This window comes from Lithobates pipiens, unplaced genomic scaffold (genome assembly GCF_037356315.1).
Source record: "Lithobates pipiens isolate NorthernLeopardFrog02 unplaced genomic scaffold, aLitPip1_a1.2 Scaffold_3, whole genome shotgun sequence".
Classification (NCBI taxonomy): domain Eukaryota; kingdom Metazoa; phylum Chordata; class Amphibia; order Anura; family Ranidae; genus Lithobates; species Lithobates pipiens.
In genome coordinates, this window is record NW_027507790.1 from 240,039,478 (window position 1) to 240,057,170 (window position 17,693).

General features: G+C 44.4%; 1 protein-coding gene across 2 annotated transcripts in view; it reads left to right on the forward strand.

The window, feature by feature from the left end:
* The window catches only part of LOC143941042 (phospholipid-transporting ATPase IC-like), a 170,382-nt gene that overhangs the window by 133,919 nt on the left and 18,770 nt on the right, over window positions 1-17,693 (forward strand). For both annotated transcript variants that reach the window (XM_077462951.1, XM_077462952.1), the window contains 4 exons: window positions 6,236-6,311; window positions 7,875-8,001; window positions 14,937-15,225; window positions 16,642-16,865. In XM_077462951.1, the coding sequence (XP_077319077.1) occupies window positions 6,236-6,311; window positions 7,875-8,001; window positions 14,937-15,225; window positions 16,642-16,865 (716 nt within the window). The remainder of the gene's footprint in view (window positions 1-6,235; window positions 6,312-7,874; window positions 8,002-14,936; window positions 15,226-16,641; window positions 16,866-17,693) is intronic.

Sequence of the window (17,693 nt, forward strand, 5' to 3'; positions counted from 1 at the left end):
TGGCAATGGTGGCTGCGTTCCTGGCAATGGTGGGTGAAATTCCTGGCAATGGTGGGTGAAATTCCCAGCAATGGTGGCTGCATTCCTGGCAGTGTTGGCTGCATTCCTGGCAATGGTGCCTGCATTCCTGGCAATGGTGGGTGAAATTCCCGGCAATGGTGGCTGCATTCCTGGCAATGGCGGGTGAAATTATCGGCGATGGTGGCTGCATTCCTGGCAATGGTGGCTGCATTCCTGGCAATGGTGGCAGCATTCTCGGCAGTGGTGGCAGCATTCCCGGCAATGGTGGCAGCATTCCCGGCAATGGTGGCAGCATTCCCGGCAATGGTGGCTGCATTCCCGGCAATGGCGGCTGCATTCCCGGCAATGGCGGCTGCATTCCTGGCAATAGTGGGTGCATTCCCGGCAATGGTGGCTGCATTCCCGGCAATGGTGGCTGCATTCCCGGCAATGGTGGCTGCATTCCCGGCAATGGTGGCAGCATTCCCGGCAATGGTGGCAGCATTCCCGGCAATGGTGGCAGCATTCCTGGCAATGGTGAGTGAATTCCTGGCAATGGTGGCTGCATTCCTGGCAATGGTGGGTGCATTCCTGGCAATGGTGGGTGCATTCCCGGCAATGGTGGGTGCATTCCCGGCAATGGTGGAAGCATTCCCCGCAATGGTGGCAGCATTCCCAGCAGTGGTGGCAGCATTCCCCGCAATGGTGGCAGCATTCCCGGCAATGACGGCAGCATTCCCGGTAATGACGGCAGCATTCCCGGCAATGGTGGCAGCATTCCCGGCAATGGTGGGTGCATTCCCGACAATGGTGGCAGCATTCCCGGCAATGGTGGCAGCATTCCTGGCAATGGCGGGTGAATCCCTGGCAATGGCAGGTGAATCCCTGGCAATGGTGGCTGCATTCCTGGCAATGGTGGCTGCATTCCTGGCAATGGTGAGTGAATTCCTGGCAATGGTGTGTGCATTGCTGGCAATGGTGAGTGCATTGCTGGCAATGGTGGGTGCATTCCTGGCACTGGTGGGTGCATTCCTGGCACTGGTGGGTGCATTCCTGACAATGGTGGGTGCATCCCAGGCAATGGTGTGTGCATCCCTGGCAATGGTGGGTGCATTCCTAGCAATGGTGGGTGCATTCCTAGCAATGGTGGGTCTGCAGATGGACACTTACCCTTATTTTGCTTCACAGTTCTTTATTTAAAATGTAAATTTTTTTTTCTTGAAGCTTCCCTCTTAAAGTGAAGGTGCGTGTTATACACCAATAAATATGGTGTATCCAAATAATACACTTGAGTTTAAATATTCACCACACACAGTCACAAAGGCAAGAGAATTCTTGTTGGGCAGTGTATTAGTGCTCGGACGAACACACTTAGACCGAATTTTAATGGTTCAAAGAATGTTAGGCAAAATGGTCGGCCCTTGTGCATGTTCACTTCATCAAATCTGGCCCTCTTTGAAAAAAGTTTGGACATCCCTGATATAGACACTAGGCAGCACACGGAGGTTCCAACCCCATGGACAGGTATCTCAGTCGCACGCCTCCCATTGTCCCTCCACGCCCCCCTTCTCTCCCGATCCTCCCCCCTCTCCCCTGTAACTTACCTTTCTTTCTTCTCTCATTCTTTTCTGGTAGCGATATGTCGGCCTATATTGTTTAGATTTTGGCTATACCAACAAACTGAGACTCGGGGATATATAGACCCTGGTTATATTCTCTTTCTTGTGCTGTTGGAATATGCACTGTATTTTATATCCTGTCAAGATGAGTGACTTGGAGGCTGCGACCTCCATTTTTATGCTACCGCTGTATGTCGGGAACTTGGTGTCGAGTTATTCACTTTAAAGTCAACAAAGAGGACAAGGGGGCACTCTTTACGTCTAGAGGAGAAGAGATTTCATCTCCAAATACGGAAAGGTTTCTTCACAGTAAGAGCTGTGAAAATGTGGAATAGACTCCCTGCAGAGGTGGTTATGGCCAGCTCAGTGGATTTCTTTAACCACTTTCAGACCGGACCATTTTGCTGGTAAATGACCAGAGGTCTTTTTACACTTTGGCACTGCGCTGCTTTAACTGGTAATTGCGCGGTCATGCAATGTTGTACCCAAACAAAATTTGCGTCCTTTTCTTCCCACAAATAGAGCTTTCTTTTGATGGTATTTGATTGCCTCTGCGATTTTTATTTTTTGCGATATAAACGTAAAAAGACCGCAAATTTTGAAAAAAAATGATATTTTCTACTTTTTGTTATTAGAAAAATCCAATAAACTCAATTTTAGTCATACATTTAGGACAAAATGTATTCAGCCACATGTCTTTGGTAAAAAAAAAGTCAATAATTGTATATTTATTGGTTTGCGCAAAAGTTGTCACATCTACAAACTAAGGTACGTTTTCTGGAATTTACGCAGCTTTTAGTTTACGACTGCCTATCTCATTTCTTGAGGTGCTAAAATGACAGGGCAGTACAAAACCCCCCCAAATGACCCCATTTTGGAAAGTAGACCCCCTAAGGAAATTGATAAGAGGCATGTTGAGCCCATTGAATATTTTATTTTTTTGCCTCAAGCGATTGAATAATGACAAAAAAAAAATTTTTTTTTTTTTTTTACACAAAGTTGTCACTAAATGATATATTGCTCACACATGCTATGGGCGTATGTGAAATGACACCCCAAAATAAATTCTGCTGCTTCTCCTGAGTACGGGGATACCACATATGTGGGACTTTTTGGGAGCCTAGCCGCGTACAGGGCCCCGAAAACCAAGCACCGCCTTCAGGCTTTCTAAGGGCGTCAATTTTTGATTTCACGCCTCACTACCTATTACAGTTTTGAAGGCCATAAAATGCCAAGATGGCACAAAACCCCCACAAATGACCCCATTTTAGAAAGTAGACACCCCAAGCTATTTGCTGAGAGGCATGTTGAGTCCATGGAATATTTTATATTTTGCCACAAGTTGCGGGAAAATTACAAACTTTTTTTTTTTTTTTTTTTTTTTCACAAAGTTGTCACTAAATGATATATTGCTCATGCATGCCATGGGCATATGTGAAATGACACCCCAAAATAAATTCTGCTGCTTCTCCTGAGTACGGGGATACCACATATGTGGGACTTTTTGGGAGCCTAGCCGCGTACGGGGCCCCGAAAACCAAGCACCGCCTTCAGGCTTTCTAAGGGCGTAATTTTTTGAGTTCACTTCTCACTACCTATTACAGTTTTGAAGGCCATAAAATGCCAAGATGGCACAAAACCCCCACAAATGACCCCATTTTAGAAAGTAGACACCCCAAGCTATTTGCTGAGAGGCATGTTGAGTCCATGGAATATTTTATATTTTGCCACAAGTTGCGGGAAAATTACAAACTTTTTTTTTTTTTCACAAAGTTGTCACTAAATGATATATTGCTCACGCATGCCATGGGCATATGTGAAATGACACCCCAAAATAAATTCTGCTGCTTCTCCTGAGTACGGGGATACCACATATGTGGGACTTTTTGGGAGCCTAGCCGCGTACGGGGCCCCAAAAACCAAGCACCGCCTTCAGGCTTTCTAAGGGCGTTACAGTTTTGAAGGCCATAAAATGCCAAGATGGCACAAACCCCCCCCCCCCAAATGACCCCATTTTAGAAAGTAGACACCCCTAAATTTAGGGGTACACTAGTGAGACTAGGTAATAAATGGCGGGTGCCCTGAAACTATAAAAAAATAACTAACCAACCAGCGTCACCTGTAACAGTTATATGGTGATCACTGGTGAAAGGGTTAACTAGGGGGCAATCAGGGGGCTTTATGCGGTAGTATATGGGGGTCCCTGGCGCTATAAAAAGCTGCGGCGAACCTAAATACCTACCTGCCTAACTAGCGTCACCTGTGACACTAATACAGCGATCAGAAAAACGATCGCTTATTAGGCTGGGTTCACACTGGAGCGATGCGGGAACGCCACGAATGCGCGGCGGGTTCCCGCATCGCATGCCTCCCGGCGGCAGTTCACACTGCCCTATGCGAACTGCTGGGAGTGTCAGTGAAATGTTAATGACACCCCCAGATCAGTTCGCATATCGCAGTGCGATCTGCAAACTTGGATCGCATGGTGTGAACACCCATGCGATCCGATTCTGCTGCGGACCAAAAAAAGGGTCCCGTGCGAGTTTGCGGCGGGTGCGACACGAATTCAGCCATACTATCTGTATAGCTGAACTCGAATCGCACAGAGATCGGATGTGATTTGCACTGCAGTGCGGTGCGAATCACATCCGTTCTCATAAACCGCTGCAATGTGAACCCAGCCTTAGTGACACTGGCGACGGGGGGTGATCACGGGGTTAAACCTTTATTGGGGGGGTTAGGGGGGTACCTTAGAACTAAAGGGGGCTAACCCTAACTGCCCTAACAGTTATTAGTCACAAATGACACCTGCCGGGTGATCAGGGGGTTAAACCTTTATTAGGTAATAAATGGCGGGTGCCCTGAAACTATAAAAAAATAACTAACCAACCAGCGTCACCTGTAACAGTTATATGGTGATCACTGGTGAAAGGGTTAACTAGGGGGCAATCAGGGGGCTTTATGCGGTAGTATATGGGGGTCCCTAGCGCTATAAAAAGCTGCGGCGAACCTAAATACCTACCTGCCTAACTAGCGTCACCTGTGACACTAATACGGCGATCAGAAAAATGATCGCTTATTAGGCTGGGTTCACACTGGAGCGATGCGGAAACGCCGCGAATCCGCGGCGGGTTCCCGCATCGCATGCCTCCCGGCGGCAGTTCACACTGCCCTATGCGAACTGCTGGGAGTGTCAGTGAAATGTTACTGACACCCCCAGATCAGTTCGCATATCGCAGTGCGATCTGCAAACTCGGATCGCATGGTGTGAACACCCATGCGATCCGATTCTGCTGCGGGCCAAAAAAAGGGTCCCGTGCGAATTTGCGGCGGGTGCGGCGGGTGTGGCGGGTGCGGCGGGTGCGGCGAATGGCTGAACTCGAATCGCACAGAGATCGGATGTGATTTGCACTGCAGTGCGGTGCGAATCACATTCGTTCTCATAAACCGCTGCAATGTGAACCCAGCCTTAGTGACACTGGCGACGGGGGGTGATCACGGGGTTAAACCTTTATTGGGGGGGTTAGGGGGGTACATTAGAACTAAAGGGGGCTAACCCTAACTGCCCTAACAGTTATTACAGTCACAAATGACACCAATGCAAAAAAAAAAAAAAAAAAAAAAAAAATGACATTGGTGTCACTGTGACTGGGGGGCAGGGGTAATTGGGGGGGTGATCGGGGGGTAAAGGGGGGGTGTGAGTGTGCCTGGCATGTTCTACTGTGTGTGGGATGTGTTGGTGCAACTCACTGATCCGCTCTCCTCCGTGTCGGAACGAAAAATACCGACACGGAGGAGAGAATACATCACTTCCTCTCCTGTGTTTACATTACAGGAGAGGAAGTGATGTCACCGGGGATTTCCATTCGTCGGGAGCGATCGCGAGGGGGTGGCCATGAATGAATGGCCGTCCCCTCGTCCGGGATCGCTCCCGAACGAAAACCGACCGCCGCAGGCACCGGGCGGGGGCCCGATCGGGCCCCCGACCCGCGGGAGGCAAAGGACGTACATATATGTGCTTATGCCTGCCCGTGCCATTCTGATGACGTAGATCGGCGTGAGGCGGTCGGCAAGTGGTTAAGAAAGGCCTGGATTATTTCCTAAGTGTACGTAATATAACTGGGTACTAAAATTTATAGGTAAAGTTGATCCGGGGAAAATCCGATTGCCTCTCGGGGGATCAGGAAGGAATTTTTTCCCCTGCTTTAGCAAATTGGATCATGCTCTGCTGGGGTTTTTTGCCTTCCTCTGGATCAATTGTGGGTATAGAATTGGGTATATGGGCTGGTATATGTATGTGTGTATGTATGTGTATATATATGTATATATGTATGTATGTATATGTGTATATATATATATATGTATATATATGTATAGTATATTTTTTATTTTATTTATTTATTTATTTTTTGGTTGAACTGGATGGACTTGTGTCTTTTTTCAACCTGACTAACTATGTAACTATATATGTAACTATGTTAAACGGGCCCTTGCCCCATTGTTGAAAATGAATAAAATATATATTTGAAAAAAAATAAAAAAATAACCTATTATACACCTTAGCTTGTTCTTTCTGAATCAAGTCTAATGGAAATTGAAACTATTATTTATTTCAGAAACAGCAGAAAACATTGGCCTAGCCTGTAAGCTTATAACAGACGAATCTGTTGTAACCTATGGAGAAGAAGTCAAGTAAGTACACATTACATTACTCTAAGCAACCCTGTCAATCACCTAAACAAAATAATTATGACAGTTCCCTGTTATATTCACCACTCCAGTGGCCCATGGCTCCTACCATCACTTTGTTCCAGTGCTGCAGCCTCCATCAGTCTCTCCAGCATTCAGAATGTTTGGTGGTGTCAGATATGCCAGGTCCCCCTCCTTGTTATTCCAACCTACAACCCCTACTGCTGGGTCCTGTAGTGAAATAGAAGTCAGAGGGGAATGAAGGGATGGTAGGAGACACAGGCCGCCAGAGATCCCGAGCCAGAGTGTATGCCTCTTCTATTGTAGGGAACTAGCATTTTAATCACTTGCCTACCAGGCAGTTTTACCCCCTTCCCGCCCAGGTCGATTTTCAGCTGTCAGTGCTGTCACATTTTAAATGACAATTGTGTGGTAATGCAGCACTTTGCCCATTTGAATTTTTTTTTATCATTTTTTCACACATTTTTTCACTGCTTTCTTTTAGTGGTATTTACAAACCACTGGGTTTTTTATTTTTTTGCTAAACAAACGAAAAAGACCGAATACATTATTTATTTATTTTTTATAGTTTGTTATAAAATTTTGTAAACAAAGTCATATTTCTCCTTCGCTGAAGGTTAACTGATGAGGCTCTACTGATGGGCACTGATGAGGTGGCACTGATCAGGCTGTACTGATAGGCGGCACTGATCAGGCTGCACTGATAGGCATTGATAGGTGGCACTGATGAGGTGGCACTGGTGTGCACTGCTGAGGCAACACTGATGAGGCTGCACTGATAGGCTTCACTGATGGGCACTGATGAGGCGGCACTGATCAGGCTGCACTGATAGGCATTTATAGGTGGCACTGATGAGGCGGCACTGGTGTGCACTGATGAGGCTACACTGATGAGGCTGCACTGATAGGCGGCACTTATGGGCACTGATAGGTGGCACTGATGGGCACAAAAAATTATTTGTTTCATAGTTTGTTATAAAAAATTTCAAACAGGTAATTTTTCCCCTTCACTGATGTCCGCTGATGAGGCTGAACCGACGGGCACTGATAGGCTGCACTGATGGGCACTACTGAGGTGTCACTGATGTGCACTGATGAGGTGTCACTGATGTGCACTGATGAGGCGTCACTGGTGCGCACTGATGAGGCGGCACTGATAGGTGCCACTGATAGGCATTGATAGGCGGGAAGGCACTGATAAGTGACACTGATGGGGAGGCACTGATTTTCAGCACTGATGAGCACTGATTGGCAGCGCTGATGGGCACTGATTGGCAGCACTAGTGGGCACTGTTGAGACTGCACTGATAATCAGGGTAGATGTCCCTTTACCACAAGCCAGTTTCTGGCTCCCTTCTCCCTTCCTTATGTTGTCAGCATGAGGAAAGGAAAGCTGATAACCGCCTTGTGTTTATATCCATGATCAGCTGTCATTGGACACAGCTGATTACATGGTAAAGGGCCCCTGTGATTATACATACTGTTGTTAATAAATAAATCCAGATACATTCATTGTTAATCTCCCCATTTTGTTTATTCCTCCAGCACTTTAATACAGAGTCGAATAGACCGTCAGAAGACTGCTGAGAATGCACTTGATTTGCGCAGACTTAATGAGCTTGATGCCCAGGCTAGCAAAAAACGTACATTAATTATAACAGGATCCTGGCTGGTAAGTCATCATTGCACATACAGATGTCTACAGGAAAGCTTGTTGGAGTTGTGAATAGCAATTGATATTCTCCATTACATACAGTGCCTTGCAAAAGTATACACCCCCTTGGCATTTTTTGCGTTTTGATACCTCACAACCTGGAATTAATATGGATTGTTTGAGGATTTTCCTCATTTAATTTACAGAACATGCTCACAGCTTTGAAGATTTTTTTCTATTTTATTGTGAAGCAAACAACAAATAGGATAAACAACAGAAAAAGTCAATATGCATAACTATTCACCACCGTAAAGTCAATACTTTGTAGAGCCACCTTTTGTGGCTATCACAAGCTCCAAGTCGCTTTGAATAAGTCTCTATGAGCTTGCCACATCTTACCACTGGGAATTTTGCCCATTCCTCCTTGCAAAACTGCTCCAGCTCCTTCAAGTTGGATGGTTTGCGTTTGTGAACAGCAATCTTTAAGTCTGACCACAGATTTTCTATTGGATTGAGTTCTTGACTTTGAGTAGGCTATTCCAACACATTTACATGTTTCTCATTAAACCACTCAAGTGTTGCTTTAGCAGTGTGTTTGGGGTCATTGCCCTGCTGGAAGGTGATCCTCCATCCTAGCCTCAAATCACATACAGAGTGGTACAGGTTTTGCTCAAGAATATCCCTGTATTTAGCACCCTCCATCTTTCCCTCAACCCTGACCAGTTTTCCAGTCCCGACTGTTGAAAAACATCCCCACAGCATGATGCTTCCACCACCATGTTTCACTGTTGTTCTTTGGATGATGTGACGTGTTGGGTTTGCGCCAGACATAGCGTTTTATTTGATGGCCACAAAAAGTAAAATTTTAGACTAGACCAGAGCACCTTCCTCCATACATTTTGGGAGTCTCCCACATGCCTTTTCGCAAACTCAAAATGTGCCATTTTGTTTTTTGATTAAAGTAATGGCTTTCTTTTGGCCACTCTGCTGTGGAACTCTGCAGCTCCTCCAGGGTTACCTTAGGTCTCTGTGCTGCCTCTCTGATTAATGCCCTCCTTGCCCAGTCCACTGGGTTTTGGTGTGCGGCCGTCTCTTGGCAGGATTGCTGTTGTGCCATGTTCTTTCCATTTGGGTATGCTAGATTCGATGGTGCTCCTAGGGATCATCAAAGATTTGGATATTTTTTTATAACCTAAACCTGACTTGTACTTCTCAACAACATTGTCCCTTACTTGTTTGGAGAGTTCCTTGGTCTCCATGGCAGTCTTTGGTTAGTGGTGCCTCTTGCTTAGGTGTTGCAGCCTTTTTGGCCTTTCAAAAAGGTGTGTGTATATGTAATGACAGATCATGTGACACTTAGATTGCACACAGGTGGACATCATTTCACTAATTATGTGACTTCTGAAGGTAATTGGTTGCACCAGAGCTTTTTAGGGGCTTCATAACAAAGGGGGTGAATACATAGAAGCACATGCCAATTATCAGTTTTTTATTTCTGAAAAATAGTTTTATGTATATATTTTCTAATTTACTTCACCAACTTAGACTATGGTGTTCTGATCCATCACATATAATTCAGATTAAAAAAACATTGAACTGAAGGCTGTAATGTAACAAAATAGGTAAAAAGCCAAGGGGAGTGAATACTTTTGCAAGGCTCTGTATTTATAAAGGGTTTGTTTGTTTTTCCTCTTTTTTTTTCTTGCAGCAATAGCCCATTTATGACAAAGGATCAGTGTCTCCGCATAGTATTTTTGTGCATGGAAGCTTCTGATCACCCTACCTTCCAATTTACACCAAACCACTGAGTGTACAGCAAAGGGAGATCAATATATGAACTCAACAAAAATAAATACCCTAACCAAAAAATACCACAACACCATATATCCATACACTTATAGGAAAAGTTTATTGTTAAGTACCAAAATCCATACATCCAGATAGCTATACTTGGCAATCCCCACAAAGTACATAATAAAAAATACAACAAAATCCTGCATCTCCAAACCCATATCACCAGCCCCAAATAGATATATCACCAAAAAATCCTGGGACCCACTAAAGATTCCTGATTGGTGTGACTCAGGTCACAAAAATATGATCACCAATCTCAAAGCAGATAGACATATACTCTTTATGGAGAAATACATAATACATAAAAAAAAGCATTCCCTGGCTGTAATACTTTACAGTTTACCTCCCTGACTTGTTCAAGGATTTCAAATGGGCCTTGCCACTGAGCCAGCCAGAAGTTTACTTTCCACAGTTGGGACTGACACCAAGACCCTGTCTCCAGGTTAAAGGATTCTTAAGGCCCATACACACGGTCGGACTTTTTGACAACAAACATGCAAATTAGCTGTTTTGGAGCAACATCCGACTGTGTGTACGCTCCATCGGACAAACTTTTTCTGTTTTCATCGGACTTTTGTTGGCTGTGCGAACGGACAAACTTTCTGGCAACAAAAGTCCGATGGAGCAAAGTCCGACCGTGTGTACGCAAAAGCATCGAACTTTTGTACAAGGTACAAACACGCATGCTCAGAACCAATGCAAAAGATCAGACTACAATACAGAAGTTCACCAAAGGTGGCGCTGGAGTCATTGAACGTCCGCTTTTGAAGCGGCGTCAGTACGTTGTGACGTCATTACGTTCGTGTTTGTTGTCAAAAAGTCCGACCGTGTGTATGCAATACAAACTTGTGGACCACGCCCTTTGTACAAAAGTCCACGGAAACGTTTGTACAAAGTTCGACCGTGTGTATGAGGCTTTACTCTTGCCGACGTATTGTAAATCCTGGTTTGAACCTCCTAGGTGCTTTGCATACACTCACAGGCATGACTGTTGCAATTTGGTTATGCATCTAAAGCCCCATACACACTATCAGTTTTTCTGCTGAGTTTTTCCTTCAGATTTACCAAAACCATATAATATGAGATCAAACCTTAGGAGTTTCAATTTGTATGCAATCAGGCAGGCCCTTCTACTACATGGTTTTGGTAAACCTGAAGGAAAAAATCAGCAGAAAATCTGATAGTGTGTATGGGGCTTAAGAGACATGTTCATTCCCACTCCTGTGGTGGGAGGGCCTCTTGTTCCCAAGTCTCTTTCTCAATATCCAGTAGGCCATGGGGCAATCTACCATACAAGAACTCAAAGGGAGAAAAACCCTTTAGTAGACTGTGAGACCTCACAGACCCGTCCATCTTTGTCAATTTTCTTATGCAAAATACTTTTGAGCGTTTTTGTTAATCCGCTCCACCAACTCATCAGTTTGTGGGAACTACACCGAGGTTCTTAACTGTTTTATCTTAAGCAATGTGCATAACTCATTTTCACTTTTGACATGATGGGTTTTTCTTGGGTGATCTCTTATGCTATTCCAATATAGGTAAACATACAGAATATTTATTCGGCTTAGTTTCTTTGCTGAGGTGTTTCTCAAAGAAATTGCTTCTGGAAAGCTGGTAAAATAATCTAGGAGAACATGACTTTACTGGGGGACCCTACTGGACTTCAGTAGTGAAGTAGCTTTCAACACTCACCACACGCTTCTCTTGGGATTAGCTGGACTGACCAACAACTGTAAAATTTGTGGCAGGGCCCATAGAAAAAGGTCCATGGTTACCCATTCTGTGACCTGGGAAACTGCATGAGCTCTGGCTGAAGCCACTTCTTACAAGATATCCCAGTTTGTTCATACATCGGAACCCAGTGTGACTTTTCTGGGCAGTAGGCCAAGGCATTTTACCCGCTGCACTCATTTCACTATAGTCCCACCTAGCTGTCATGTTTTTGGAGAAAATGGTTAGCCTATACATCACCTGTGTTACTAGTGCTACTCCTCCTTGCCCCAGTGTTCCATTGCAATCAGCTTTGGCATAAGGAAAGTAACGTCCTCCCCGTTCAACTTCCAGCTGGGCTTCTCTGTGGTGGTTGTTCTCCTCTCTGCCTCTCTGTTGGGCCACCAGCTGGGCTGCTATGCATCGATTAGCATGCTCTGTAGCTAACAGCTATGCCCTGGTGACCTCTTGCTGTGCAGTCAGCCTGGACAAGGGCTTTGACTACACCCTCCATCCATCTTCAAAGGCAGCAGGAACAGTCCATAGAAAACATGCGCTTCTTTCTAGGGACTTGTCTTAGACTGCTAGGTGAATCCTCCAAGTGTTTCTTGCACAGCAAAACCACAATCTGTCAGTGATTCATGCACAAAGTTTTCAAACTCACATCGCCAGCCTTCTTAAAGAGTCAAGCATCGCCTTTTGGGATGAGGTCGAAAATACGATCAAGGCCCTAACAGGAGTGTCCCTTTACAAGAACCCAGCTCCTTACTTTCTGAATGATACTCCTTTATTTAATAAGAAATGTAAGAATTCCCAACTTAAACTAACTATCTACTATCTACTAATGACTGCAAAGGCTTGTATTCCGGCATTATGGAAAAGCTCAAGCCCCCCAACCGTAGCCCACTGAAAGGCAAGGATTGAGTAGATTCAGAAAATGGAGAACCTCACCATCATTTTGAATGAAAGGGAAGACAATTACTGGAAAGTTTAGATTCCCTACTTCTTTTATAGAGATCAGGCCTCTCCCGCTTCTCACTCATGATATGCTCTTGTGAAAAATGTTTGAGCTCCTTAACCTGATATGTGACTCTATCTAAGAGGGAGAACATTTTTTCTTTTCTTTTCATTTTTATTTATCCCCCTTTCCCTTACCATCCCTCTCTTCTCCTCTCACCTCACCCCCTCCCTCTTTTCTTTTTTACTCTCTATGGCCCCCCTTGGGCTAATTGTTTCTGTACTTTACATTTATGTAATAGATCTTACAGCAGATAAACTATAAATATGGTCTTGGAATTTGACCCTGATTAATGAATGCTTCCAGCTCTTGGTCATTATTAGCAACATTTATACGGGCTGCTTAGCCTGCCTTTGGTTTGTGCATGCGCTGCCTTATTGGTAGTGTTCTGTAATGCCCGTTCTTACTTACTTATATGGAGTTGTCATATATTCTTGCCATTGTGTTTCCTATTATAATGTCTGATTCCTTAAACATTAAATAAAGAATAAAAAAAAAAAAAAAAAAAAAAAACTTAAGCATCCTGGCAGGTGGATATGTGGACCGGGCAGTAAGGCAGTGGACTAACGCAAATTCTTCTTCAAGTCAGACTCCAGGCCTAAGAGAGGGATTTAGGACAAGCCTCTTAAAGAGAGACTGATCTATATTCATCACCAGGCTTCCCTGAAGCTCACGTCCACCCCAGTCCACAGTGTGTAACAAATACTTTTCATTAATCACCCAGACTTCCGGGCTTTGTTACAAGATGTATATACTGTATAAACAAAAAGAAATAAATTCACTGGATTACAAGCCTGTCCCATCAACAAGTCTTTTAAACACTCATGGTGTATCTCAATATTGGACTTTTGCTCATACACATCTAAATGAACACAGCTTCACCTATAGTGCCTTGAAAAAGTATTCACATTTTTCCACATTTTGTCATGTTACAACCAGAATCGTAAATGTAATTAATTTAGTGGGATTTTACATGATAGACCAGCACAAAGTGGCACATAATTGTGAAGTGGAGCGAAAATGATAAATGGTTTTCAAATTTTTTACAAATAAATGTCTGAAAAGTGAGGCGTGCAAATCGTATTTAGCTCCTCTATACTCTGTTACCAATAACTAAATTCTAGTGGAACCAACTAGTTACCTAATTAGTAAATAGAGTCCACCTGTGTGTAATTGAATCTCAGTACAAATACATCTGTTCTGTGAAGCACTCAGAGGTTTGTAATGCCGCGTACACACGATCAAACAAGCGGGTGGAAAAGTCCGGCAAACTGAAGTCCGCCGGACAATCCCCCGTGTGTAGCCTCCGGCATACTTTTTTGACCCGAAAGTACAGCGGACTTAGAAAGTAGTTTTGCACTCCAATCTTCCCGGCGGACTCGCCTTTCGGCAGACAATGCGGCCGTGTGTGTGCCAGTCTGCCGTACTTTTGAAATGAGCGGACTTTTCCCGCCCGGAGAAAAGTCCGCTCATTTCGAGTGGGTCTCCAGGTAGGCGGGGCCCGGGAAGGAGACGTCGCTGGCCCCGCCACCTGGTATGGACTTAAAGGGGAACCCCAACACCGAAAAAAATCGGCGTAGGGGTTCCCCCAGGTCCACATCAGACCCTTGTCGGCCAGGAAAGGGGGGGACGAGCGCCCCCCCCTCCTGAGCCGTACCAGGCCGCGTGCCCTCAACATGGGGGGTGCCTTGGGGAAGGGGGGGCCAAGGGGGGGCCAACTTTGACCTACAGGTAAGCCTAGATTAAGGCTTACCTGTAGGTCCAAGAAATATCTCCTAAACCTACACGGTTTAGGAGATATTTGCCGAAAGACAGGCACCGCTGTCTACGGCGCATGCGCCGTAGACCACGGTGTGCCGCGGTCAACGGCGATATGCCGCAAATGGCAGCTCCCGTGCGCATGTGCGGGAGTGACGTCATCGCGGCTTCGCCGAATGACAGCAGCGGAGCAGCGAGACCCACCAAGAAGATGGATGCGCCGGACTACAGGGGACAGCGGTGACTTTGCTGGCTCCTGTGTCAGGTAAGTGACACATAATGGACTACTATGCGATGCATAGTAGTCCATTATACTTTACCTTTGCAGGGAATGAATGAGGAAGTAAACTCATCAGGGTTTACTTCCTCTTTAATTCATTAAGTGATTAAGTGAAAATTTACACCACTTGACACCACGTCCCATTCCTTTAGTAAATAAACCCTAGAGCCACATATTCTAACCTTCCCTATTGTATTAAAAATGCGTTTTTTTTCTCTTTGTCCCTGTTGGAGAGATTGCCAATCACTTCCTGGCCTGACTTGGATGGATATAATAATTCTTATTTTTTTATTAGACAAATAATAAATATTAATAATTAACTATTTAATGCAGAATGAAATCCTCTTGGAGAAAAAAAAGAAAAAAAGAAGGCGCCTTAAACTGAAATTTCCCAGAAGCACTGTGCAGAAGCAGAATGATCTTGAGGAGAAAATAAAAATGAACGCTTTGAAGGAAGAGAGACAGAAGTACTTTGTGGACCTGGCGTGTGAGTGCAGTTCAGTCATCTGCTGCAGAGTGACCCCCAAACAGAAGGCCATGGTGGTAGACTTGGTAAAGAAGTACAAGAAGGCCGTCACCTTATCCATCGGAGATGGGGCCAATGACGTCAGCATGATAAAGAGTAAGATTAAAAACTCTCTAATGGAGTCCTACTATTAAACTGACTGATGGATAAGAATAAGGAAAAGTGTACGTCCAGATTACATTATCAATTGCTGTCCAGATATCTACCCCGTTGCATTTCAAAGCTCTGATGAAGAGGGACGCTGGGAAGATCTGAAATATGTTGGCCATTTTTATAGAAAGCAAGGAAAAATAAAAGGAATCTGGACATACACTTTTAAAATTGGTTCATTCTTCCTCATTCTTTTTCTATGTAACTACTGCAATGACAGTAAAACTAAAACTAAACTTCACCCATTCTATCTAAAACTAACAAAAAGTTTGATCTATAGACACTTTAAAGTGATCTATGTTTTACCTCTTATACCCTGTACACACGTGATCCCTAGCACCCTGTACACACGGGATCCCTAGCACCCTGTACACACGGGATCCCTAGCGCCCTGTACACACGGTCGACCATTCTGATGACAAAATCCGTTGGATTTTTTCAGACGGATTTTGGCCAAAACTTGCCTTGCATATACACGGTCTCACAAATTTGTCGGAAAATCTGATCGTTCAGAATGAGGTGATGTACAACACGTATGACGGGACTATAATGAGGGTAGTAGCCAATAGCTTTTGTCTCATTTATTCTGAGCATGCGTGGCACTTTGTCCGTCGGAAGATGGGGGGCAGAGAAGTGGGGAGGGGTATTGCATGTAGAGGTCAGAGCTGAAAAGTGGTGAAAGTTAGACGTGGATGGAGGATGCAGAGTTAAGTATAAGTGGAAGAAGGCTAAACTCTACACTCTGTGTGGCACTTTGTCCATCGGAATTGTCTACACATGATTGGAATTTAAACGATCGGATTTTGTTGTCGGAAAATTTTAGATCCAGCTCTCAAACTTTGTGTGTCGGAAATTCAGACGGAAAAAGTCAGCTGGAGCCCACACACGATCGGATTTTCCGACAACACGATCCGATCGCACATTTTACGTTGGAAAGTCGGACCGTGTGTACAGGGCATAACTATTCCATATAACAGTACCTGTGCATACTTGCTGTTGTAAGCTCTGTATTGCTCCCCCTCTTGGGCCACAGCGCTCTAGCAATCTCTCGATTAACGCCTGTGAAAACTCAACTTTACCTTCAGAAGTCTGATGTACATCATTCTGCCTGGATACATTGACATCGTCCTTATTTCCTAATTGGCAATTTTTTTCCTATTGGTTGTGATGCCAGCCAATACGTATAAACATCTCACTTATGGGGACATAGAGAACAATAAAATCCAAATGGGGGTTCTACCCTTTCCTCTCTTCATCCAATGCAAGGAAAAATAAATTGTTGTGTCAGGAGAACATGTCTATAACTTCTACACTCAGTTCTTCAGCTGATATCACGCAATGATTTTTATTCTTGTGCCCTAGCTGCTCATATAGGTGTTGGCATCAGTGGACAGGAAGGTATGCAAGCGGTGATGTCCAGTGACTACTCCTTCGCTCAGTTCCGATATCTACAGAGGCTGCTCCTGGTTCATGGTCGCTGGTCCTACATCCGTATGTGCAAGTTCCTCAGTTATTTCTTCTACAAGAACTTTGCCTACACATTGGTGCACTTCTGTTATGCCTTCTTCTGTGGATTTTCTGGCCAGGTACTGTGGATCATTGACAAATGTCATAGTATATTATGGAAAATGTGAATATTGTCATTAACAAGAGAAAAAAAAACATACAGTGAATGCTCATGGAGGAGCGATCTAATGCTCTAATCTGAGAATTGTCACTCTGAATTCCTGCTCTTTGTTGTTGCATTTTATTAACGGCCTGTCTATGCAAATTTGATGTTACACTTTCTTCTTGTATGTCCTGGATAACATTAAAGTGGTTTTAAAGTCTTAAGCACATGCCTACTGGGCAGTTTTACCCTCTTCCTGCCAAGACCAATTTTCAGCTTTCAGCGCTGGCGCAATTTGAATGACAATTGCGTGGTCATGTGACACTGTACCCAAACAAAAAGATTTTTTCACACAAATAGAGCTTTCTTTTGGTGGTATTTAATCCCCACAGTTTTATTTTTTTATTTTTTTGCTAAATAAACAAATAAAGACCGACAATTTTGAAAAAAACAAAAACAAAACCTTTTATAAAATTTAGCAAACAGGTAATTTTCCTCCTTCACTGATGTGCACTGATGAAACTGCTCTGATGGACACTGATGAGAAGGCACTGGTGGGCACTGATAGGTGGCAATGATAGGCACTAATAGGTAACACTAATGAGGAGGCACTGATGGACACTGATGAGAAGGCACTGGTGGGCACTGATAGGAGACACTGATGGGCACTAATAGGTAACACTAATGAGGAGGCACTGATTGGCAGCACTGGTGGGCATTGATTGGCAGCACTGGTGGGCACTGTTGGGACTGCACTAATAATCAGGACACTGATAATCAGTTCCACCACCTCTGGCTCAGGCCC